This window comes from Phyllopteryx taeniolatus, chromosome 8, assembly GCF_024500385.1.
Source record: "Phyllopteryx taeniolatus isolate TA_2022b chromosome 8, UOR_Ptae_1.2, whole genome shotgun sequence".
Classification (NCBI taxonomy): Eukaryota; Metazoa; Chordata; class Actinopteri; order Syngnathiformes; family Syngnathidae; genus Phyllopteryx; species Phyllopteryx taeniolatus.
In genome coordinates, this window is record NC_084509.1 from 1,545,381 (window position 1) to 1,572,199 (window position 26,819).

A 26,819-nucleotide genomic window follows, 5' to 3' on the forward strand; every position below is an offset into this window, starting at 1 on the left:
CCATTTACGCCCTGGTTACAAACAAATCATTCAAACACTAAGTGCAATGTGTAAAAAAAAAAAAAGAAATCAAATCAAATAAATAACATGTATGACCTTCAAACAAGTTTTAATTAGCAACACAAGTACAGGTTATGTCTTACCATTTTCCATTGTAGGTAAAGCAAATATGTACACAGTGAAAGACTGAATTCCATTTAGTTGCATCAATAGATTGCTGTTGTATGATTCAGCTGGTCTGTCTGGATATTAAATGTAGCTATAGAAGTCACATGATAATATATAGGCTACTTACAACCACTAGACCTGTGCAAACTAACAAAATTAAACACACAGACATGCACAGGTGTCGGGGAACATTCATTCAACAACAAGTCAAATGAGTGAATAAAGCTATTCCAGTAGTAAGCGCTGAATAATTAAGAAAGATAAACTCTTATTATTACACAAAGACAATCTATAGTGAAGCATAAATAAATACTTTACCAACAGATCTAAATTATGTATGATGATGCAGGAATAATGTAAGGCATTTAAAGTTTAGGCTCACTTAATCATCAAGGGATTTTTGCTTAAACGCACAACAATGCACAGGGCAACTTCCCAATAGCAAAAGACATGACCTTAAAAGAGAATATTTACAAAGTATAACTGCATTTTGGCTTATGAAAATGTTTAATGTTGTGGGATTTGGGTTCCTGCCAGATCCTATTTTGGAGGGTCCTTGTCTGTCTTGGGCTCTTGCAATCTTTATCCCGTTTGGTGATGAACATCACTGCATCATAATGAGACATCTCTACTTTTCCTTCAGGGCTGCGACTAAAGATTGTTTTAATAATCGAGTCGTGTAATCTGTCGATTAGGAAAATGCAAATCTTTTTCTTTTTTCCAAATTACTGTAAAAGCAGATGTTAGCAAATGTCATTTTATAACTTACTATCTGACAAATCTGAGAATATTTACTGTTGAGAGGCTGAAATTCCGAGGATTTGGACAATTTTAAGTGAAACAAGGCCTCTAAATGATGACACAATTATCAAAATAGTTGATTGATAATCGCTTAGTTGTCGATTCCTTACTGGCACATTACACAGTTACGCAATCATATTTTAAAACACTTACATAAATTCAAATAATCTTTAAAAATTCAAATTTTAAATTAAAACAATTAAAAATGAGTCTCTTTTGGCAGTGGATCGAATCACACAAATCTGGTCAATTTAAAAATTGTAAATCTATTTTGTTCTCAATTTCTTTGACCAACGTACGAAGGAAGACCCCCCCCCCCCCCCCCCTCCTCATTTGCACAAAGGCTGTGTGTCGCAGTTGTCCGACGTCGTGGCTGCGATGCCTTCCACGCTCACGCACGTCAGTGTCGTCACCTCTTTACTGTGACGTGGGCTCAGCTCGTGTTCACTTTATACAAAACAGGGAGAGAAGAGGGAGGACCATAACCGGCGCAAGTGCCTTTCATCCTTGTTCAACCTACGTGGAAATGTTCGTGTCGGAACTCTAAATTTCAACCACTTTTATTCACCGGAACCGGTAAGTTTGCCATCGTGTTTTTGTACGCTGCCATCTTGAGAGCTCAGTTTATTCGTCGTGTTGGGTTTTTTATTGACCCCTTACACCACATTAATTACACGCCTGGGAAATGTATGTTTACTTGCTTTTAATCCTTGGAAAGAAGTTATAAGCTGGGACTGTTCTTCTTTGTCATTTGATAAGCTCCCACTAAAGCGGCATCTTTTCCAGCTAAAGTTTAGCAAAAAGAGTGTTTGTTCGTTCGTTTCAGATAGCTTGTCGCCGTGGTGCATTCACGTAGCCCTCAGAAAATGTTGGCTTGCAGTGTTCCAACAGTGATGAGAGCTGTTTGTGTTCAAAATGTTACATGTTGTCAGTTGTAACTGGTACCCGACGTAATGATGTCACCCCCCAGCGGTGTGATTCACCCTCGAATTATCACTTTAAACCGCATACACTCCTTGAAGTCTCGCCGCCGTTTCCACAATGGTCATTGCACCGGACTTTTGCAATATTAGTCATTCGAACTGCTCTAAGTGCTAGAGGACTCTGCATCTTTTTGCACAATTGTAAAAATAAATCAATCAATCAATAAATGTACCGGCATTACCAGATAACTAGCAACCCTTTACTGCTCAGTGACTGTTTTTTTTTTTTTTTGTCAATGTCTTTCTGTCTCCAAAGTGTTCTGTAAATTGACTGTCTGTTGTCGTACTAGAGCGGCTCCAACTACCGGAGACAAATTCCTTGTGTGTTTTTGGACATACTTGGCAAATAAAGATGATTCTGATTCTGATTAGTGTTCCTCAGTCAGGCTTCTGCTCTTTTTGTGTTTTACACCCACCACATTTGCAGTGCATTGTTGATATTGAATGTGCCTTGAGGGGTAACTGGCTTGTCATTGGAGTGAAACTATCAAAATCGACTTTTTTGGGGGGCCCCAGACACTTTAGCCCACTTTAGCTTTGGCGCATATTTGTCTCCCTTTTGGCATCATACGTACAGTTTAGTTGAATATCAATAATTATTAGGGTTGATTGCATCAATGAGCCTCACACACCTTTGTTGTGTTGACCATGACTGTATATTCTATCTTAATGCAGCATCTTAGTGTTGATTTTTAACAGCCATATAGAGTCTAGCCATAGCAAGTCAGTGATGGTTACAGCAGGTTTAATGCTAGTGTAGTTAAGAATAATTTCTGGTTAGATTTATAGCAACTGTCTAAAAGATTAGCCTGTCCCCTCTGGTAGCTGTCTTCACACTTCATGCTTGTATTAATATAAATAAAATGATTTGAATCATCGCAACCATTACACACGCACACATTCGTACCAGAGGATTGTTAGATATTTCAAAGAGGACATCCTTTTTCACAATGTGAAACAGTTGTTGGGTCTCTTATTAAAAGCCCTCTTGACAGTCTTCTTCAAAATACACAAAGGGTAAGGAATTACAGCACACCTCATATCCACTTGTCTAACAGTGGTTGAAATTGCTCGTTTTTGAGAGGGAGCGGTACTTAATCACAACTTTCTCATATGAACCAAAATCCAAACTGGAGACGCCTTTCTTAGATGTCAAAGCATCATCTTTGACAGTGTTGCATTTTAAATATATGTTGTACAAAGAGAGCATCAAATTGAAACGAGAGATGATCTTTCTCTTAGTTGGTTTTTAAAGGTTTCCTGTAAACACGGAATCGTCTAAAACAATGTGTCCACACACAAATACCGAAACTTACCTATGAGTCTTATACGTGGTGGATTTAAGAACGTGTGGAAAAAGAAAAAAAAAAAACGTATACTGTTCTCCATCTCCACTTGTTGATGACTGCAGTAGTACTGGAGCAGCACATTAAGCTGTAAAAGCAATACTGAATGTAACATGGTAATCCACCACTGTTGTTGTAAATATTGACAGTGTTCGCTCACGGCCACAGGAGACCTGGGACAACCAGGTCATTGTGCCCATGAAAGATGCTTATTGGATTGAATGGACCAAGAGCTCCATCTTTCACAAAGGACTACAGAAATCAAAGAATATTTTTTGTTGAGGGGCTAAGATCAGAGGATTTGGACAATTTTACGTTAAACCGCTCTAAACGATGAATCAATTATCAAAATAGTTGACCATTAATTTGATGGGCGATTAGTTGTTGATTAATCAATTAATTGAGATGCTCCTAGTACCTATTGTGAAACATGGAGGAGGCCTGGTTATTTTATATCACATAAACGATGTCTAAATCCAGCCTTAGATTGATCGCACAATGGATGATTACGCGGGGAAAACAAAATGTCACAGAGGCTCATAAAATATCACCCACTGACACGCAAAACTACCGTATTTTCACGACCATAAGGCGCACTTAAAAGTCTTACATTTTCTCCAAAATGGACGGGGCGCCTTATAATGCGGCGCGCCTTATGTGTGCACCGAGTTCCAACATCTGTAAATGTTGTTGTGTGATGAGCGCTCCGCTAGCCCTTTTCTTTTTTTTTTTTTTTTTTTTTAATAAGCATTTCCTGCAGACACGCTGCTTACACAGAGGAAAAGCAGACGTGGCTGAGGACAGGGGAAGGGTGCGTGAAGTAAGACGCTAAAGCCACACCCCCAGTAGGTATATAGCACTGGGGTGGTTTAAAAAAAAAAACAAATGAAAATAAAAAATTCATTATTTATTACCGCGTGACTGACGGAGCAATTCAGGGGTGTGTATTGTGCAAAACAACATCAGTTTGGCTAAGGGCCCCCGAAAATGGCACCTACGAAGAGACACGCTTACAAAGCACAGTTTAAACTGCGAGCTATCAGTTACGCGGAGGAACATGGGAATCGAGCACCCGCGAGAGAATTCAAGATCAACGAATCCATGGTTCGCAAGTAGAGGAAGCAGGAAAACGAGCTTCGCCAAGTCAAGAAGACAAAGCTGAGTTTCGAAACAAGGCGAGGTGGCCCGAGTTGGAAGACCAACTCGAGCAATGGATTAATGAGCAAAGAACAGCCGGGAGAAGCGTCTCTACAGTCACCATTCGACTGAGTGCAATAACTCGGGGCTTTTGCAATAACCCATCAATCTGGGAGGCTTGACGAACCGCTGTACATCCGTGTAAACAGGGCGTTGAAAGTGAGCGGCGTGGGAGCCATGGATGACAGATGGCGAACACAGCTTTACTAAGACAGGGAGGCAACGCCGGGCGAGTTATGCCACCATATGTGAATGGATTGTGGATGCTTGGGCTAAGGTATCTGCTTTGACTGTTGTCCGAGCTTTCGCGAAAGCAGGCATCATTGCTGAACGAGACTGACTCTGACAATGACGAGATGGAACCCGGCGTGCTTGTTGGAGAACTTGCCCAGCTGTTCATTTCGGATACAGAAGATGAGGACTTTTGATGGATTTGTGGATGAGGATTGATAAAAAAAATAATAATGTGAGTACATTGTTAAATACTTCAATAAAGTACAACCAAACTCAGTTTTGCTCCCACTGCTTTTTTAAAAACATTGTTTACATTGTTTTAGCGTGCATGCATGCTACCGTATGTTTAAAGCTAGCGTATGTTTTACCATGCCTGCGCCCAATAATACGGTGCGCTTTATGTAGGTGTTAAACACAGAAATAGACCCCGTAACTGAGACCGCCTTTTAATACGGTGCGCCCTATGGTCGTGAAAATACGGGAAATAATGAACTTTTTAACTTTTTAAAATTTGTACCATACATGTATCTAGTAACTTGAAGCTACCGCATGTAGTCTGAAGACCCCAAAAGTTAAAATACAGTATACTAGAAAATTTCTTCACATTAATTAATTTCCATTGGTTTCATATCAAGTATTTGCCAACGACAGATTGGCTGATTAATGAATGCACAAGGAAAGACAAATGTGAAAGTGTTAATCGTCTGCCAGCTAAACTTGCTAGTGCCACAGCACAACGGCAGTCTGGGTCAGTTTCTTTGTTACAAGGCACAAGTGACTGATTATGCATGTCTGTGTGTGCGTGTGTGTGTGTCATGTATTATTGCAAAAGATGCACTCAGTCCCTCATGCTAGCGGTGATAGAGACATGAGCCGGTTACAAAACAACTGCTGAGCAATGACAATGAGGCCAGCAAAGCATGAAATTGAAGTCCTTGTCTGCTGCATTTTTTTTCTTCCTTACAATTATTCAATCCAACCCAACCACTTTACTTGGATTCAAATTTAAATGTGTATTAATTTGAGCTATAGTAGTATTGGTCTACAGCAAAAGGGACAACTGAAACTAGTAAAATCTGCTTGAATTGTTTACAAATATTTCTAGGGTGTTTCATATGCATGGAGTGTTCTAATATCTTGATGTCTAAGTCAAGAGCAATTTGTGAGAGTAATACATTGGTGTACAATGAAAGTAATATGACCTGTGTTACATTGTTTTGGTTTTAAGTTCCTATTATAATGTTTTGTCAAAAACTAGAGCTGGCCTTCATGTTTGCCCTGTGCAGAAGTAAAGGGCCAAAGAGTTCAAGTCGAGCACCCTTTTGAAAACATGTTTGCCTTCTTGCCAAGGGACTATAATTCTCACTCATTTTATTTTCATTACCCACTTTTACAATCTGTAAGTCAAAATAAGGCTTTCTTTAAGCTCTCCCATAAGAGTAATGATGGAAAAAATGAGTCAGGCTTTCACTTCTTTAGCTTAGTGTTTGGGCTGTAAACTGTAATCTTAGTTTCCCATTACTAGAGTGATAATTACCTAAACGTTGTATATTTGCTTAAAAATAAAAACGTCTTAGCTATTTCCTTAACGTGAATGCACTCATGCTGTCCTTACCCTGACGTCGCACAGGCCTTTACCTAATAAACACAACTATGCTGTGTTTAGACATGCATCACTGTTTGTGCAAACCAGAAGATCCTTGATTCCATTTACTTTTTTTAAAAAGTCTAGTTAAACTACAAACTAATAGAAGGGATTGGTACATTACACTCTGAGCTGCAAGTGCACTCTTCTGAAGCTGCTGTCATCTCCTCTTTCTCTCGCTCCAGTCGGGTCATTCAGCTTGACCTCTCTGCGTTCCAACTTGATCAACTGTGTTCTGATGGTGTGCAGGAGACCGGTGTGTGTTGGTGTACTATTCCACTGGAAAACTTGACAACTGATGTCATGCCAGCAAACCCAAGGTCAGAAACAGTGAAATGGTGGAGGACCCGATGGACATGAAGGAGTCATGTAAGAAATGTGCTGTTTGAAACGGACACAAGAAATGGTTTGCTGGTGTAAACTGCGCAAATACGTAGTTTCACTATTTTTCACTGATTGTTTATTTGCATGATTGAAGAAAATTGGAATTATCCATGGCAAATCCTAATCATAAACATCAGCTTATAAAGACTCGTTCAGACTGGAAATTGATCTCAACGATGTTTTAGCACTGTGGTTAAGAGACAAAACACCATGTCCATAATTTGGCACCCGAAGCACAACGTGACAGTCACGACATCAGGTGTCACTATTTTAAGCAAGCACTGCATTTCTTCCAGTGCATATTGCAGCAATACTCTCGCGAGTGTAATTAATGATTGTGTATTTAAAACTCACACAGAAATTAATATAAGGACTGAGCTTGTTAACAATAGCATCGAGCCCTTAATGAATTAATGTTGTTGTCAGAATAATTACTGAGCTGCAGCATGACAGCAGTGAAAATCAGTGCCAGTGTGTTACCACATTACTGCATGTTGTTATATATAAGCCAAGAAGCTGACTATTCTGTGAAAAACAATAGCACACGGGGTTTTAGATAATTACTGTTCTGCAGTTTAGCCAAAACCACTTGTGCCTTTTCAGGTGTTTTGAATGTGGTGTAATGGAGAGTTGTTGGTCATGTTTGTTGTGCAAGCTGCGATATTCTTAGCAGTGTTAATGTGCCATTCCTAGTCTCCCTGTCGACCTGTTGTCCTTTGATGAGGCCTAAACATCTATCCATCCACAGCCCATCACCTGATAATAGGAGAAGAACACAAGTTTTCTAGTGCGTACAAAGACGAGCTAGATGCACTGTATAAACTAAAGCACAGGTGTCAAACTCAAGGCCCGGGGGCCAGATCCAGCATGCCACATCAATTTATCTGGCCCCTGAAAGCAATCCATGTGTGTCGGCATCCATGATTATTGCTAAAATCTGTACTCAAACTTCAAATCTTTATATGTAATAAATGTTTAGATATTGCTAAAGCATTTTTTTTTTATTCCTAAACCCCTTTTTTACAGTATCTTGAACAATAGTTGAACAAACCTATCCGTAATGTCTGAGGAGAACCTTAACCACACAATGCGGCCTGTGACAAAAAGTACTTTGACACCCCTGAAACAAACTTATATTTTAGTTTTGAAAGAGAATCTGGTTGCGCCAGACACAACACATTTTGGAGAGTTCAACCATTATCAGTAAATTGAAGTATTGAGTCATTTGGTCTGAAACTGCACCAAAATACGTCATAGATGAAATATTCCAGGTTGCTATTGCCACAAATGGAACAGGACACCAAAAGGGGTCCGGGTTCCGTTTCTGTTATTATTGTCTTCTTGATGACTTTAAATATACTTCACAAGGCTGTCAGTTCCACCAGGACCTCGCTGAAACATCAATTTCTATTATAGTGCTGTATCTCAAATGTGTGTGTGTGTGCGCGTGAACTGTTATTGAGGGGGCATGTCTCAAGGGGTGTGTCGGAGGTCAGAATGACAGTATAAACTGCAAGCAGGTGCAGTGATATTTCCACTCACAGCAATACACGTGGGTCTCCGTTTTAGTCTCAGAACAGTGAGCTTTAAGATCATTTATGTCCAGTTTGGCTCCTGACCATTTGTGGCAGCATATGCAGTGTTTTTCCCAGCAACTGTGTCCTGTAAGTCAGGGGTGAGTGCTGTTCCCTCTTACTGTTTACTTTTTATTTTTGCTTCCCTCAGCCATTTTGGGTTTCTCCAACCTTTCCTCTGTTTCCTGTCATAATGCGTTGTGCGATTTCACATCCCCATTGTGGCCATTGAGGTTCAGTATTGCCACTTGCATTATTTTGTGTGAGTCCAGCAAAGCATTTATGAACTCGGGGGAATTTGAATGTGAAGTGAAACTGTCTGGCATTAGCTGTAATTCTTTTTCAGGATGCTGATATACATTAGTATCAATCATAAAGTCACACACAGTTGACTCTGCTTATTATGGTATGCGTCAGTAGGGACAAGTGAGGCATATTTTTCTTGCAAGCTGTCTGACCTGTCTTGACTTGCATTGTAACTTTAATGTAAATAACCGTCTGTCAGATGTTTTTCAGCACCCACTGATGGAATTTCAAGCATTTTCATTTACAATAGGATGTGACTGTTGAGTGAATGAATAATGTGTGCAATTGTAAAAGGTCTTGAGTATCATGAAAAGCACAATATAAGTTTAATGCATTATTGTTATTATTATTATTATTATTACACAATTACTGGTAAAAACTAGGCTTTTCACGATAAGGATTTTTGGGGCCGATCACCGATCAGCAAGTTTAAAAAAATGATAACCGATCACTGCTCCGCTCTTGTTGTCGTCGCCACGGTAACGAGTGTATCCGGGCGCATTTAAGTTGACAGGATAAAGCCCAATGATCGTAAAAAATGGGACGTGGTGGTATCAGAATACAAGATTTTATTGCAGTCGTCTGACAGTGCAATCGTGAAAGAGCAAATTTGTCTTGTAGTCTGATCTGGGCACTAGGTGTTGTCTGTCTCAGACGTGTTGTTTGTTCCACACCACCGACATGTTTTTATTTTGTATTTTTGTTTTTAGTTAAATAATTAACTTCATTGGCTGTCAGATATTTACAGTACTATGTCAAAAGACACGTGACAAGGGTAAAAAAGAAACTAGCTTTTGGATTCTAATATACTGTGCAAGCGGCGACGCGGAGTAAATGTCTTTTGCGGAGCCAGTCAATGACGTCATAGATCGGATCGGCAAATTATGACATTAAAGCCGATAAGCCGATCAGCATAAAATGCTTAATATCGGCCGATACCGATCAGCCCGATAAAATCGGTGTAAAGTCTAGTAAAAACAAACTTTAAACAGTATTTATTGCTTTTATTAATATGTACCTTAAGTACCCTAAAGATCTGTGTTCTTCCTCATGAGCCCACATTGAACTGGGTATAATAGCGATTAAGTTATGAGTGTTGACAATTCCTGCATATTATAGGATTATGTGTCCTTGTGGCCCTACACTGAACGTATTTTGTCAAATGTTCTTGTAAATATCATATGTGCATACAAGAATACATTGAAGAAGATGAGGAACCACCTTTGCCTCTCAGCTCTTGTCCTTCTCACAGCAATGTTGTGCATTTAATAATAATAATATAAATCAATGTTAGAGTGTATTTAGAAATCGCATGTTGCTCTGTTGCTCAAGTCTGTGTCATTCATTTTTAAAGTGCTTGAGGTGGCATGCGGGTTTTGAAGTTTGCCACCAGTTTGAGCAAATGCTTCAATGACTCCCAAGCTTGCATGAATGTGTACGTGTGGTTTTGTGTATTCCAGGTGTTTTGCTGTCGTGGGACTGCAGCAGTGCAGTGCCAGTGGGGATGTGACTGTTGTTCTTTTGCAAAAAGAAAAATCAGGAGAGAGTTCACTGAAATTGATTCCTAAACAGCTCTTTCCCTAAGATGCATAACTGCTAAACATCGAAGGCACTTTGCAGCGCTCAAATAAACAGTATATGTTTTTCCGGACTGAGGTATGCTTGTGTGGACTTAATATTTGCTGTTTTCTGTCTCACCAGCCTTGTGGGCAGATCCGGAGTCGGGCAGAGGAAGTGCAGTGTCGATCATGCCAGACAGGAACCTTTTCAGACTCGTTAGACTCTGAACTGTGTCTTCCACACTCCTCCTGCAAGCTTCATGGGCGAAAACTTGTAACCTCTGGCACTGCATACTCTGACGCTGTGTGTGGAGACTGTCTGCCTGGGTAATGACCCCAAGTCTTTGTCTACATGCATCTCTATTTGTTGCCTCTGTGTGCATTCACTTGGTATTGTAACAATAGGCTTCTGCGGAACCTTTTAAGTTGTACTGTTTTCTTTTGTTAAATTGAAAACACAAAATATCAAAATAGCTTTTTTACTGTACTTTGTCTTCATCCCGTCAATTATGATCTGTCCTATTTTTTCTTTTTACAGATTTGACTCCAAAGCCGGAGTAGGAAGTGCTTCAATCAAAAACTCCTGTGTGAAGAGTAAGCAGGCTTTTTCTTACTGTTGTATTGAACTCCCAAACATTTTATTTATGTCTCAAAGGACCAATTTGAGACAGTTTAAATCTTTTGTGTTTAAAATCTCCCCCCTCCCAACCGACCCCCCCACCCCAGTGACTGTACACATCAGAAGCGTGCGCACAGTGGGGCAAGGCTTGGGAATTGGTGCTGAAGGGCCAGTCAATGACACAGTTGTACGCAGCGCTGAGGAGAAGACAACCGATTATGTGGTGTTCGCTTTAGTGCCTATCTTCTGTGTTATGGGCCTGCTGGGTATCGTGATTTGCAACTTCTTGAAGAAGAAAGGATGCCACTGCAATGCCAAGAAGGATGGGGTTGATGCAGAGGCTGCAACACCTCAGAGAGAAGGTGAGAGATGACTGGACAGACATTGACCAAAAGGCTGAAAGATGCGGAATGGGAGTATTCAATTAAATTCCAAGTTTCTAAATCCATGTGGTAATTTTTGGGGGGAAGACTCCTTTTTAAACCTAACCCAGAAGTGTGTCTCTGCACAACCGCTGCTTAGTTATATTAGCCATTTGACTTTGTTGCAAACCGACATGGCGTATGCTTTTAACTTTGACCTTTTCCAGGCCCATTCATCACAGGTCATGTGTGCTCCATTTTTCTAAGCGCACAGTTATGATGATTTTCCTATTTGAAAAGCAGCGAAAAAAATATTCCCATAAAATCTCCAGGGAGTCAGGGGGGAAATAACTTTCATAAACAAATAAGTGAATAAAAAGAGGTGGATTTTTCAGAGGGACTGTGGATGGGAAAAACAGAGGGGAGGACAGACTGAGGGCAGGAGGGAATGATGTGAGTAGAATGGACAGAAAGTCCCAATATCAATAAATAGAAAATAATTCCTTTTTGAACAGACACTGGAAAACCACAATAACCATAGAACGAGATGCCCAAACGTTTTCTCAGAGGGCCGAATACAAAAAATACTGGAAAACCTATTTACTGTATAACATGTGTATACTTCACCTTTATCTTATTAAATCCGCTTACAACAGGACCGCATCTCAGCTTTATTATAGTGGCAATAAGTTTGGTGGATCATCTCCAACTTCAGAACCAACACAAGAATAAACTGTATGACGCTGACTATCGTTAAAGCAGTGTTGTTATACAGTATGTCATCGGTTTTGTAAGTCAGATATTGACACCAAGCTGAAAGAAAAACATCCATTCATCCATCTTTTCATCCTTCCATCCCTCTGTACTGTTTATCCTCACTAGGGTTGCCGGTATGCTGGAACCTATGCCAGCTGACTTTGGGTGAGAGGTGGGGTACACCCTGAACTGGTTGCCAGACAATGAAAGAACCACAAATGAGTGCAGTTCACAATATTTGCAGCCGGCATTGTCTTTATGCGCCAGGATTTTACAAATGGAGATTCCCTTACGTTTACAATAATTTGAGTAGAAACAAATTACAAAACTCACCTGTTTTGATGAGTACTCAGCTCAAGCAACTCATCCAGAATGAAAAAAATCAGACGTGTCTGTGTCACACGTTACCTCGTGATGGAGGAAAAAAAAAAAAATCAAAGCTTCAAACCTTTCCAGCCATCAATGTTCATTGACACACAATTCAGTTGAATTTCTTTATTTTCTTGCGGTATATTATTCCTGTGACTTCAGTGAGCTCCTGTCATATGAAGTCACTCTCAGAGGTGGAAGCGTTTCTCACACTTGGTCGGACAACAAGATGAGATGAAGAGCTTGGCTGGCAGTTAAATTATTTTTTTTGGCATAGCAATAATGTTGAGCTAGCGGATGGTTGCGCTTGTGATGTACATCTGATGTATGTTTGAACGTCAGAGAATTTAATTACTGCATAACACCCTTGCAAATTAAAAGTTTCTCACTTAGCTTGGGTGAGAACATGTATTTCACAGTGTGCCTGCAATATCGCTTGGTTTTCTGTTTCACACCAGTGCATCCTTCCAAGCAAATATTATGTGTGGCCATGTTAAATGTTAGGTATTTACATTCTTAGCAGCCAATACAAGTACAAAAAGAAGATGGCTGTAAATTAAAAGCCCTCTCACACTTTAATGCAAAATGGCACAAATGAAATGAGTCTTTCACTACATAAAACGTAAACACAGCTGACATTGCATTGGATATACTGTTATTCATTTTATTGAATGCAGCTTACTGTCACTTGATCCATATTATACTGAACAGCCATTTTTGTCTGCGATGTGACGCTACGTCATAATTTCAGTTTCTGGTAGTCGTCAAAGAAGTAGCAAAGTTTTATGATGATTTTGCCATCACTTCAGCGGTGACATCACAAAAAAAGGCAAGGAAAAAGCTAAACACACTTTTACTTAATGCTTTAGATTGTCACTGAGCTGAGGTCTAACGATATGCTAACATGTCGCTTGGCATCTCGCACAATGATAGTTCAACCTCTTCACCATCTAAACTCAAGTCATGCAATCTGTTCATTCTATCAAGGCAGTCAAACAGTACTTGTAACGGGCTATGTGAGATGCTATTACTAACTCAAGGGGTGTGTATTACCCCGCTGAGTCCAACAGTGCAGCGGCAGCATGAAGTACAGGTAGTTGATGTGCGCAAGTAATCAGATTTGCTAAACCCAGCTGGATTTTTTCTTTTCACCTGATGGCACAACCCGTGACAGCTGAGGGGACATAAGTTTTTTTTTTTTTTTTTACAGGGACATCAGAGCCAGAGCACAGGTGCTCTTGACAAATGTCTCCGACACATACACATTTTAGACAGCATTCTCATCAATAAAATATTGAATATGCTACTATTCAATAATTATAAAAGTCTGGTTTATTATCAAAAAAAGCACAGACCTTTTGTAACAGTATGAATTCAATATGGGTATTTTATCTGAGGAAAGGAATATTAGAAACATTTCGCCTCGTCGCTCCCTCTATTAAAGAAAAAATAAGCTGTTTATAATTGTACCTTTTGATTTGACGAATAGACAACACTGTTGGGAATGTAGTATATACAGTGTAAGTACACAAAAAAAGAAACAAAAGACAAACTCATTCTCATGCCATAATGTATTTTTTTTTTAGTCAGCCATTTGCTGGTGAGGGACCAACTAATGTCACAATGTATACCTTTGCAAATTGTGTTTGATAAGTTGTCCTGTCGTAAACAATTAAGCATTTAACTAGATTTAGCACATGTAGTCATGGCAATGAAATTGACCTGATTCTGCCAGCGTTTTGTTTTTTAAAACACACTTCAAAAACTCAAAATCTTGAAAAAAAATAACTTACCACCTTGTTTTTAGACAATTTTCACTTGTTTCAAGCTAACTTTTATTTGAAATAATAAGACACAAAGTTTGCCAGGGGAGTAATTTTACTTTTTTTTTAAACGCCACTGGCCGTTTATTTTTTTTACGTGATGCGGCTAATTTTAATTAGTTTTGACTATAAATAAAATATTCTTGGTAAGATTTTGAGTTTTTGCAGGGCATGTCAGCTTTTTCTGCCCGATACTACGAAAAAAAAAATATTAACAAAAAAAACCACCACGTATGACCACCAGGTGTATGATCACGTCTGTGGTATAAGATACTTCACGAAGACATTTCATATTATCTCAGATATACTGGCCAAAAAGTATTTGTTATTCAAGTTGCTAGCAATAGCTCCAATTACCTAATAGCTACGCAGTACACACCATTACAAACCCCTGCCGAGTCAGTGCCGACGCGTAACGTGGAGCTATTCAAGAGCGGGCATTGAAGCATCGCCGTGTGGTCAACTGTCATTTCATAGATTGTGTCAGGGTTGTAGATAAAGCATTACCTGGTCATTGGCGTAAACACAGCTGGAAATGTGTGTAGCGGTTCAGACCATAGATATGAAGACAATACACCAACGCGCTGTAGCAGCCTGGCTAACCGACATCCCTATGTCGCGGCCATGTTGGGTAGCTTGATGTTCCCTTCAAAGGCAATGAATGGGCATTGAAATTAAGTCATAACTTGCTCAGTTCCCAACCGTTTTATTATTATTTTTTTAAAACAAGGTTTACTTTTTTGTCAATGCCAAAGCGTGTGCTATCACCAGAGAAAAGTTTTTTTCCCTTCATCCATCCATCCATCCATCCATTTTCTGGGAGTGCTGTAGCCTATCCCAACTATCATCAGGCAGGAGGCAGGGTACATCCTGAACTGGTTGACAGCCAATCGCAGGGCACATACAAACAAACAACATTCGCACTCACATTCACACCTACGGGCAAGTTTAGAGTCCCCAATTAATGCATGTTTTTGGGATGTGGGAGGAAACCGGAGTGCCCGGAGAAAACCCACGCAGGCACGGGGAGAACATGCAAACTCCACACGGGCGGGGCCGGGGATTGAACCCCAGTCCTCAGAACTGAGAGGCAGACGCTCTAACCACTTCACCACTGTTCCGCCAAGTTTTTTTTCCATCCATTTCTGAGCCGCTTCTCCTCACTAGGGTCGCGGCCGCGCTGGAGCCTATCCCAGCAATCATCGGGCAGGAGGCAGGGTACACCCTGAACTGGTTGCCAGCCAATCGCAGGGCACATACAAACAACCATTCACACTCACATTCACACCTATGGGCAATTTAGAGTCTCCTTCATGCACGTTTTTTGGATGTGGGAGGAAACTGGAGCGCCCGGAGAAAACCCACGCAGGCACGGGGAGAACGTGCCGCCAGTCCCCCCCCCCCAAAAAAAAACGGTTAAGAATTTTTCCAAATTTTACGATGAATTCATATGGCTGGCTAAGGCAAGGAAAAATAGGCCTGGCCTCGCCACTGCTTGAAAGGGAAATAATTTATCTTGACTGCCATGTACTGTAAGTCATCAAGCTTTAGAAGTGCAAGCAAGTAGCTAAAACTCTTCAATGCATGCCAGGACCAAAACATACATGTGAGAACAATGTTGTGAAAAATCCCCATTCACATCTCTTTTCTCTATCCTTCTGCACTCCATTCAACAACACATCATCTTATGTGACCATGACACTTCATACTTCCCTCGTCTCCTTTCCCAGCCGGATCAATAATTCAGTTAGGTGCTCACATCATGGTTTATGTCTCCTCTTTCATCTCCTTTTTGAATCATCCTCCTACTGTGCTGCTCTATTTTGCATTGTTGTGGGAGCTTTGAGAGAGGAGCTAGGGTCTGTGAAATAGTGTCTATAAATATAGGTTAAAACTACCTTTGTTTTGCCTCTTCCTTCTCTCTTTTGTCATGATTATACAACTATCATTGTCACATTGTGTACATTTCCTCCTTGTTATCGTGTCCTGTACGTACAGTTCTGACTCAGCACATGTCATATTGTGGCTCCAGTTAGTGAGGAAGGCCCATGGAGAGGATTTACAGCTGGGGCAAGCTCAGTTTGGCAGAACCCACATCCCATGCTGGGTTAACCGTGACTTGTAGAGAAGTAGAAGAAGTAAAAAAGAATTAAGTGAGAGTTCCACTGTATATTGGAATGGGAAAAACTCCGGACTTTTAAACGCATGATGTGTGGTCAGCCACAGGTGTGAATAGAATTAGCTCAATGCTGTGAAATTGACATCACCGGTCTGGCTCAAAAGCGGTGGTTTTAATGCGCAATATGTCACGCAGGTGGGAGTCACTTAGTCTTGTCCTCACGCGGTTCTTATTCATGTTCATGACTGAGAATGTCTTCTCACACAAGTATGTCGAGCCAAACAAGCTCAACATTTTCTTAAGCAAATGTACGAATCTCTTGGAACCTGTCTTGATACAGCTGCTGGTAAAAGTTGACAAGAGGGAGTTGTTGGTACCGGCTGCGACACTCCGTGTCACACTGCAGCTCAATGAGCTCCAACTGCAGGTTGGCTGGAACGTCACTGAGATCCACGGAAACGGGAGAAGAAAAAAGCGTGATCTCCTTTTCAATAGTTGAAATGCTGTTGAAACTCTCAGTCTGAGATGAGATGTTTGCGGCATACCTCCTCATTTGTGCACTGATATGGAACCCGGTTTGTCAGTCAGCTTTTCAGAAACTACAATCTTTACCTCCGCTCCCATCCTCACTTTGCCAGATCTCAAACAGCAGTTTGTGGTACAAGTAGATGCGTCTGATGCCGGTATAGGAGCAGTGCTCTCCCAGAATTGTCTCAAGGATGGTAAGTTACATCCTTGTGCTTATCTCTCTCGCTGGAAAACAGCTCATTATTTCTTGCAGAGATTGGAAATGTGTGGTATTGGGCTGCGTTTGTGACAGGTGGGCTTTGAAAAGTAGCAGCTTGGTCCGAAAGGCTTTAATATGTGAATACAGTTGTCTTATCAATGTATTTTGCTCCTGAAGGCTCGTGTTCAGGGTGTTAAGATGTTGGGTTATGTCAACTAAAAATCCAAAATCAGACAGCCAAACAGGATCGGTTAGTTCTGGCATCGGTTGTCCCTTTTTGCCAAGAATTGTCCAATTTCCTCTTTTGAGTGAGTAGAAACGCTGCAGTGCAGACCCCCGGCTGAGCCATCTTACATCAGTGTGATACACAACATCTCCGTATTCAGCGTGGATATCCAGTAGAAATTGTTGAAACTGGCGGTGGCACAGGGCTTTGGAGCGAATATAATTAATAGCCTTCATCAACGGTTTCATAACGTGATCATATTTCAGATGTTTGGCACATAGAACTTGTTGGTGAATAATACAATGGAGTTTTATAGCTTTACCTCCTTCTTCGCTTACTTTGTTACACACTAGGGTTGATAATCCACTATGCTCGCCAACCAGGGCAGGTGCGCCATCCGTAATAATCCCTTTGATTTTATTCCACTGTAATTTTATGTCATCTACGGCGGAACAAACAGAAGCAAATAAATCTTTCCCTCTTCTTTGGTCCTTTAGGCTCTGGAGGTCAAGTAGCTCTTCACACACGTTCGTTTCACTGTCCACTCCTCTAAAAAAAATCAGTAACTGAGCGCTGTCGGATGCATCCGTGCTTTCGTCACAGGCTAACGAAAAAAATTCAAACTCCACTCCTTTTGCGTCCAACTGTCTCTTAATATCAGAAGAAACTTCTTCGATCCTTCGTGACAGTGCTACGAGCCAGGAAAACATTGGCGCACTGTTGCTTTTTCTCAGGACAAATGTTCTCCACCATTTTCATCACACAGTCTTTAATAAATTCACCCTCAGTAAAAGGTTTGCAGTGTTTGGCAATCAGCGTTGCCACCTCATAGCTTGCCTTTGTTGCATTTTCATTCGACTCACTGGCTCTTGTGAAAAAGTGTTGCTGTGCAGCTTCCAGTTGCTTCAATTTTTCACTGCGTTCGTTCCCATTTATTGTCGTAATTAGCATGTTCCGTCTGGTAGTGCCTCTTTATATTGAACTCCTTGAACACAGCCACAGTCTCTTGGCAAATTAGGCAGACGCAGTTGTTTCTAAACTCAGTGTAAAAATATTCAGACTTCCATTTGTCCTGGAAACGTCGGCCCTCGCTATCAGCTTTCCTTTTCTTACTTCCAGTTGCCATTTTAGAAATGGGCAAAAAACAGATCATGCGCGAAACGGCCCCGCGAGAGTTCAGCCACAAGTTTACTGCCATCCTGTGGTGAAATATAAAATTGCGTGTGTATTTTGTACTGCCGGGCCACATATTATTGGTTTTATGACAGAGGCTTCGGGCCAGTGGAAATAAGAACACGGGCCGGATTTTGCCCGGGGGCCGGACTTTGGGCATGTCTGAGCTAGACCATAGACACATTTATTTTAACTTTCATACTTTTCCTTTACATTTGAATTCAGGAGGAGGATGAAGGTAAATGTCCCGAGACAGCACCCTGCACACTGCACCCTGAACAAAAGCTGACTTAATGTCCATGGAGTGCAGCATCCACTGTCTCTGATATATAACTAACATAAGTAACTTGAGGGACTCTGATGAGCAAGTAGGCGATTCTTTTGGAAGATCTGCACTGTTATACTCCGAACCACTAGACGTGCTTTGGGTACTAGTCTATCAGGTGTTACCTTTAGTGTACACCCCCACCTGGTGGACACCTGTTTTTGACCAATGTCTTTTACCTCTTCAAGCACCCCATTTTTCTTCCAGTTACTAATTTCATCACGTTTTGTATTGTCAAATAAAACACATGCATGACCAACAGATTGTTATCATGCATCTCAGAACATACTTTGTCACTATCCCATGAAGATTTGCCACCTGACTCAGATCAGCTAACCTTTTGGTACCTGCTATGTTATCAGGTTCTGAGTACTGTAGGTTATACCAGTTCTAGTATTGTCTGGTAGCCTTTCCAGGTCGCCCTATCACTTTCTTGCTGTATAAAAAAACACCAGTGTCTTTGTCCCAATAATTATTTGTCCTGTTTTCAGTGTTATGGAGCCGCCTCTTAAATCCAGTGGGTGTAGATCATCCTGATGATAATCCTCCTCATTCATATTCAGCATTGTTAACTTCGTGAATATTAGTATCTGCAGCATTGTCATTCTCCTCAGATTGCTGAGGATCTATAGCACCTGCTACTTCACTGGGTTCAGCATCAGCCTTTCTTATCCTTGAGTGGTGAACCCATGATGTACAAATATCACTAGTCCATCTGGCCTTATCACAATTCCAGGGCCTTTTCATTCAGCACAGTCTGGCCTTTTACAAAAACACTTTGTCCCCGGTTTCATACTCGTCGTCATTTGGGCGGAGCTGCTTCCTGAGAGCTCTCCTTATTCGGCCTCAGTGAATGCTTTCCTTGGGTTGGGTAATGCTCATATGTTGTCCCACCCAGGCGCTGATAGTGGCGCCTTCCAAGGCAGGTAGCTTGTCAACCAGAACTGAAGGAAAATTGGGATTTTTGTCCCAAAAACAACTGGTACGGACTGAAGCCATGTACATTTTGCATTGTGTTCTTTGCCACGAGTGCCCAATCCAGGACTGTTACCCAGTATGTCCGTGAGTCTTTGGTTATGGCGCTCAAGCAAACCATTACTCCATGGACTGTAGCCAGTCGTGGTCTTTATCTCAATATTGAAATTCTTAGCCATGTCTCTGATTTCACGGTTATTCAGTCCCCACCGTTATCACTGAAAAGTTGGTCCGTTGGGCCATGGACACTAATCCAGGAATGAAAGAAGTGTTTCACTATCACAATTGGCTTCTTGGAGGTGACAATGCTACCGGTGCTGAAACAGGTGAAATGATCAATAATGTGAAGGTACCACACATTTGGTTCTCGTTCATGTAAACCCACCCCTATAGTCTTGTTGTATCGTGAAGCCATGGGCAGACCAACAGCAGGTTTAGACTTAGGCTTGCTGTGCTTGAGACATATTTCACATTTGCCCACTATCTCTTCTAAAATAGTAGTGTTCTCAACATGAACATTTCCAGCATTCATGAGCAGTTTCTTGAGTTTATCAACCGAAGCATGGCCGAACTGCTTTGTGGTTTTGTTCTTCAGTCATATTTTCTGTAATAGCTAGCAGCACTATGTTGTCATATGCATCACTTGGGGATTATTTATTTGATATATTTTCCCAGTGGTTTCCTGAGGAAGTGACCTCTAAAGCTAACTTGTTTCCACATGATGGCGGTATCCTTCTCCAAGTCTAGCACGGCCCCTGCTCTCTTTAGGGAAGCTTCACTTAGTAGTACGGGAATGTCTGCTGTAACCACTTGTGTTCCAATGCAGCATTTTGTTGTTCCCACCTTTGCTGGAATCTTAACTTTTCCATCTCTGAATTTGAAAGGCTTGCTGCTTTCCACACTTGTCACTTTCTGCTTTTCACTCTCATCTAGTCCATGCACATAGTTATCCAGCCATTTTTATCCACATACTGTACTTGTGCAGCCTGTGTCTATTACAACGGACCCTAAAGTGTCAACCTTGAATAGTTCAGTCTGATTCCTTGGAAAACAGTGTTATGCTTACACTCATCAGGTTGTTCACTGTACTGATTTTCAATTTTCCTTCTTGTGAGGATAGTCTTTTTACCCAGTGGTATGTGCTTTGACAAATTCCACACTTGGTTCGTCTTGCTCATTTATCCAGTGGGTAGGTACCTGCGAGTGGACCTGGTGCCTGGCCACCCCGGGCTGCATTTGTTGCTGTGCAGTAAATGGCGTCTTGACTCACATTAATTGCTCTGGCTTTTTGCTCGCTCTTCTCGCCAAACACACGTTTGAGCGCTGATTTCATGTCGGCAAAGTGTGTGTTCTGCACGTAGTTAGAGCCAGCTGTTTGTCTTTAACGTCGTGTCCCACAGTATCCAGTAGTTTAAATGCCAAAACTGCGTGAGGTAGGATCACTTATGTATTTTATTGTATTTTTGTTTAAAGTCCGGAATGTAATCCCTCATCGGGATGTCATCTTTCCATTGTTATCCGGTCAAATGAGTGCGCCTTATAAGCGCGGTCCTTTTCCTCTCTCTCTGTCGAGTTACTGAATCATTGTGGTCATGCCATTATCTTTATCCAGATCATATGCTTGTATTTCCAGAGCTATATCCCTTGCTCTGCCTTTCAGGCACAAAGCTACCACTAATGCTTGGTTTTTCTTGTCCAAGTCTGTCACGTGTTCACAGTTCTACTTCATTTTTCCACTTCTCGTCGGAGTTCCCTTCGTGGAAGCCCGGTGGTAATCTGTAGTTGTTAGCAGCAACCATCCTCTGCTACCATGTTAGTTTCCAATAATAATACACATTTACGTTGTTTTGTCCATTTTATTTAACCCCATCACTCGGCGCTCCCTAGTAATAGGTCGATCGATGATCGGCGTAAATACCAGAATGAACCCGCCAACAAATGTAACTCAACGACACACAGGTGGCCTTATAAGACACAAACATTCACTGATAGACCGTGGCCTGAAAAGACAGAAGAACACACAAATGAGTTCTCGCGGTCATATGCATTTTCATTCTCTAATACTAAGTATCATTGGTGCCCTTATACACTGCACAATACATGAAGCCACATTTGTCCTTTTTATATATTGTATAAATATAAATTGAAAGACTTTCTCTAATTTGACGTGTAAATATAAAATCAAATTCCCCTAAAAGGCCATGAACCCACAATGTTTATTTATAGCCCTCTGCTAAAACAGATTGCTGAGCAAAGTATTTTCCACCCTTCACTGATATCACGCTCAGCTGCTTTGCTGTTTTTATGGGATGGTCAGGGGGTTGCCATGGAGCCACCCTTATCAGTCCCATCATGTAACCCAGCACTGACATACACTGTGTGAACGGGGCCTTAAACTGTAGCTGCCATTTATTCTTTGTATGAGTTATGAATGAAGGACATTATTATGGGCACATCTGTGGTTGATTGGGCATACTTTTTCAAATATAGCTGTGTCACAGACTATGAAACTTTATTTTCCCCACAAAGAATCAAACTTGGAAATTTCAGTCAAATACCGTATATGTGCATTATTTTAATTTGCAGCAACAAAAAGCTCATTGCCAACATTGAATATGTGAACATTTAAATGGGAATTCCTGTTCAAAGAATAGTCTGCGTGACTGTTTGATATAATAGTTTAGAAAATACCAGCGATCTAGATATATAAAGTATTTATTAAACTCTCTCTCTTGTTCAAGGTAATAACGACGACCTGAATGAAGACACTATCGGTGTTCTTGTCCGCCTGATTACTGAGAAACAAGGTGAGTTGTTTTTCTTTTCGTAGTCTTACTCTAGTCTTGTCTTCACCTCTTATACATGAATAGGAGTCAGTCAATTCAATCAGCCCACAATTTTTTTTTTTTCACATCACTGCACTTGCAGAGTTTATTTCTCAAAGAAAACAAAACATTAAATTATCTCACTATAGAAAGCTTTTACTTTTAATATAACATTTTCAGTGAAATCAGACATTATTACACATAACGATATAATTTAAATTTGTTGTTTTTCAGAAAATGCTGCTGCTTTAGAAGAACTACTGCAAGAGTATGAGCTCAAACAGATGGCCCAAAGCAAAGTCTCATCAATCAAGTATGTCCACGCACGCACGCACGCATGCATGCACACACACACACGCACACGCACACGCATACACACGCATTTAGTCATGCTGTCCATGATAAAGCACAAAGATACAAATTTGGGAAAAAATAGTATGTCCTTCAAATTTGTCGTCCACTAAAATGTCAAATGATTGATTTTTTTTTGTTTTGTTTTGTGGGATAGTCATAAAAAGACAAGCCCACACACTGTATTTGGCTTGCATGGATCGAGACAACAATAATGCGTACAGTAGTCCTACTCGTATGGCTGATCTTTTGAACATGAACAAATTTGGTGAGTAGGCAATATACACGTATGACGAGCTCTTTTCCAATACAAGATGCAAAGACAAATCTTAGAAAAGTCATTGTGCGAAGACTCCAGTGACTTGTTGAACATGTTCAGACTGACAAAATGAATTGTTTATTTACAAACAATGTTTATAAATGTGCAGGTCTGAGTAAATGTCATTTTTCTAGATTCATAAATAGATTCATCATGTTTTGGAAAAGAGCTGTTCATGCAGATATTACTGAAATAAAGAAGATAAAAAGCTAAGTTTTAAGCAAAAGTGTTTCAGGATCTAAATTGAAAAAACATTTTTTTTAAATGTTGGTTTCAGTGTTATACAGATAAGTCATGAGTCCCAACTTTTTGTCTGTGATCCAACCCAGGAGCTACTTTTTCAATATTTTAAAGTGAAGAGTTGCTGTTGGGTTTTAAAATTGGGTGGTACATTGTAACAATATTTTCTAACTTGACATTGATACACTTTTAAAAACAGAATCACTTTAGCTGTAATGAATTAAGTTATTAGTATGACCCATAATAATGAGGAGTTTCATTTGAGCCAACTTGCTTACTGGATGGAACTTGATTGTTTTGGTAATCAACTTTTGCAGACAATACCATAAATGGTAGATGCCCACTAATATACATTATGGTCAAGACAAGGCATTATTTGAAAGAAAGAAAAAAAAAAAGAAAAGGTTCTGCTGTATAAATAATCCTCATCCTCTCCCGTTTTCTCCCCTAAGGTTCCCGATGCAGTCTCCACTGTCTTCATTTTGCTCCCTTCCCAGACTTTGCCCCCATCAGTCGCACCTGCACACCATCTCTGGCCTCTCTGGCTTAGCACCAAAGCATGGCTACCGTTGCTCCCGATGTGCCCAGAAGAAATGGCCTGCCATACTCGTACCCCCTCTGGATTCCCTTAAAAATCCCCTTAAGCCCCCACAGACCCTTATCGTTCCCACACTGAAAACGTCCACCGAGCAGAAGAGGGGTCCCCTGACGTCAGGAATATGCGTTAACACTCAGTGTACACAAACTATGGTGCCAAATATGGTGCAGGAGACTGTGGAGGGCATTGAGGCAAAGGAATGGACAGAGGGGGGGCTGAAAGTTCTCTCTGTGGGAAGGTGAGATTTGTTGCTGCCACACAATACATATCTAATCATTGCTTTACACAATATCTCAGCATAAACGAGAGTTTGCAAGACCCGGGTTCAGTTTTAACACGGATGCGTACTTTTCCTTTGAATGACAATTGCGTGGCGCACACACACTCATCTTCATGTTCATCCGTCCAGTTAGAAAGGGAAGTTAACCAGAGAAGCAATAGTTATCACAAGAAAGCATAATATTGACTTTGCAGCAATTATCGTTGTAGGGGATTTATATATCTGTGGTCCGCTGACTCTCATTTAAGTCACCAGCAGTTTTCACCAACTCATTCTGTGTTCAATAAGGGTACCCGCTAACATGCAATGTTCCAGTCACGCACGGATCGCTGCGTCCTCTTCCGCATCTAGAGACGTCTCCATGTGAGACTGTTGCGCCGCTTTTAGAGGGAATGAAAGAAGCCGCTTCAATTGGACAGGATTGAAGTCGGCTGTGTCAACGTCCAGACATCCCACTTCGAAATTCGCTGGCGGTACACTAGTTCACAAAATTAACAAAACCCGGTGCAGCCCGCCCCCTCGCAGAATTTTGCCAAGTGCAGGGCTGGATTTGCGGCAGTCACGAAAATAGAGCCGGAAGTGTCTGATGAGACCAACTTAATATATTTCTTTTTCAACAGATTTCAAGTGGCTCAGATCCCTGAATACAAACCAGTCATAGAGGAAACAAAGGCACCATCCCAGGAGCAACGCAAGTCCCTTTTTGGTGGGATTCAGTTTTCATCAACTTCATTAGCAGGCCTCATGAGGTACGACTACAGATTGTCATCTTGCGTCCCCTTGCCTCTCCCTTCTTGTACTTGTTTACAAAATCGGTTGTCTGCACAAAATGTTTGTCAGCTCTGGCCAATGACGAACACAGCTGATGAGTATTATACATGTCTAAGTTTACATGTCTAAAGTTTCATCAAGGCCCAGGCTTGGACAAATCACGTTTGAAAAATATGCTCAAACCTCAACATAATGACACAAACTGTTTCAGGTGACCGGAGACGCTTGCATGGTAACACTACCTCTGACAAGGATGACCACTAATGGCAGGTTTGCAGCGTGACACCAACATCGATCCAAGGGGTTACAATCCTCCTGCGAGAGTGTTTCATGATGAGCAAAATGAAACATAAAAGAATGAACAGCATGAAGCTAATCCAAAGGTAAAATGTGGATGTCCACCTAGTTGGAACACAGAGGTTTATACTATATTGGATTAGCAGCTGTCATTGCTTTTGCACTTTTAAGGGCAGGTGAGAAGAATAGGCTCCAGTGTTTGAACTTTCATAACAAAAGATACATTCTCAGGTAAACTAACTCTCTTGGTTACACAATAGACTAGTCTTTCTTCCTTGTGTAAAGGGAGGTCAACATATAGAGAAAAGAAAAAAAAAACTGGTGTGTGTGTATATAAAGTGAGGTAAACATTCAACCAACCAGTTAATGTGCAACTTGATCCGAAAATATCAGTGAGGTTTTCATCACGATGCTCATACGACAGGTTCAAACTATACTACAATAGCAGTAGGGGAGGATTGAAAGAAAAAAAATGGATTCAAGGTCATTAATACAGTCTCTGTTCCTTCTGTGTAAACTGGGTGTTTGTTTAAAAGAAGGACTTGAATAGAAAGTATCCACGTTTTTGTGAGCCACTGCAGGAGTGAAGGGTGAGAAAATAAAAAAAGTACTCATACAATCGAGTCTTTGTACAAAAAAAGTTTAAAAAAAAGAAAGGAATGTACATTTTACTACAGCATGGAAGACAGGCGTCATACGTCTAACAACTGTTCATGCAAAAATGTCAAATCAAATCAAGACAAAACTGCAACAATCTTTCAGTTACTTGATCAAGTCATTCAAAAAAACTAAACTTGAACTCACACTTGACGTTTAACTGTGTACAATTATTTGCAAAGAAAATGGCTCGTTAACTTATTTCCACACCTAACTTATTTTCCAGTTCTTCAAAAGAACTCATACTGTGTATTTATAAAATGCGGTTGCTGATGAGTTAGTGGTTTTATGTGACATTTTCCTAAATTTTAAGGTTTGCTACATTGTATTTATAGCACTTTTAATACTATTTTCACATTGTTATAAAGAATATGACAACATATGTAAAAGATGATATGATGACGATTACCTTTTCATCAGTCATTCTTTGATGTATTCAATCTGTTTGCTGGATTTACAAAACATTATCTCAATGTCATTTCTAAAATGTTTTACTGTTGAAATAAAAGAAGGAAATTTTGAATGCCTTTTTGTCTTTTTTTTTTTTATAATAAGAGGGTTGATAGAGGTCTTACCGAGGATACTAATGTACGAATGTAGCAAAGATATTACAAATACTGTACATTACTCAAGTCATTTGGGAGCTTGAAACCAATAGTTTTCATGGTCGGGCAGTATCGCCATCTAGCGGTAAACTGCTATAATTTTATCAAGAATATAATCTTGTGAATTTGAATTTGTTTGGCAGAAGTTATGACAAAAAAATCAGCCCTGAATTCCGAGAGATTATAGATAATACAAAAATAACCA

The 26,819-nt window shown here is 40.5% G+C and overlaps 1 protein-coding gene across 1 annotated transcript; it reads left to right on the plus strand.

Annotated features, from left to right (window-relative positions):
* The first annotated feature begins 501 nt into the window (after positions 1-501).
* Positions 502-26,532, plus strand: relt (RELT TNF receptor). The gene is made up of 9 exons (XM_061782428.1): positions 502-524; positions 1,407-1,545; positions 10,340-10,524; positions 10,736-10,791; positions 10,924-11,178; positions 22,413-22,478; positions 22,731-22,809; positions 23,859-24,242; positions 24,905-26,532. The coding sequence occupies exons 1-9, from the start codon at positions 502-504 to the stop codon at positions 25,182-25,184; spliced, it is 1,467 nt and encodes a 488-aa protein (XP_061638412.1). The 3' UTR covers positions 25,185-26,532.
* The last annotated feature ends 287 nt before the right edge of the window (positions 26,533-26,819 follow it).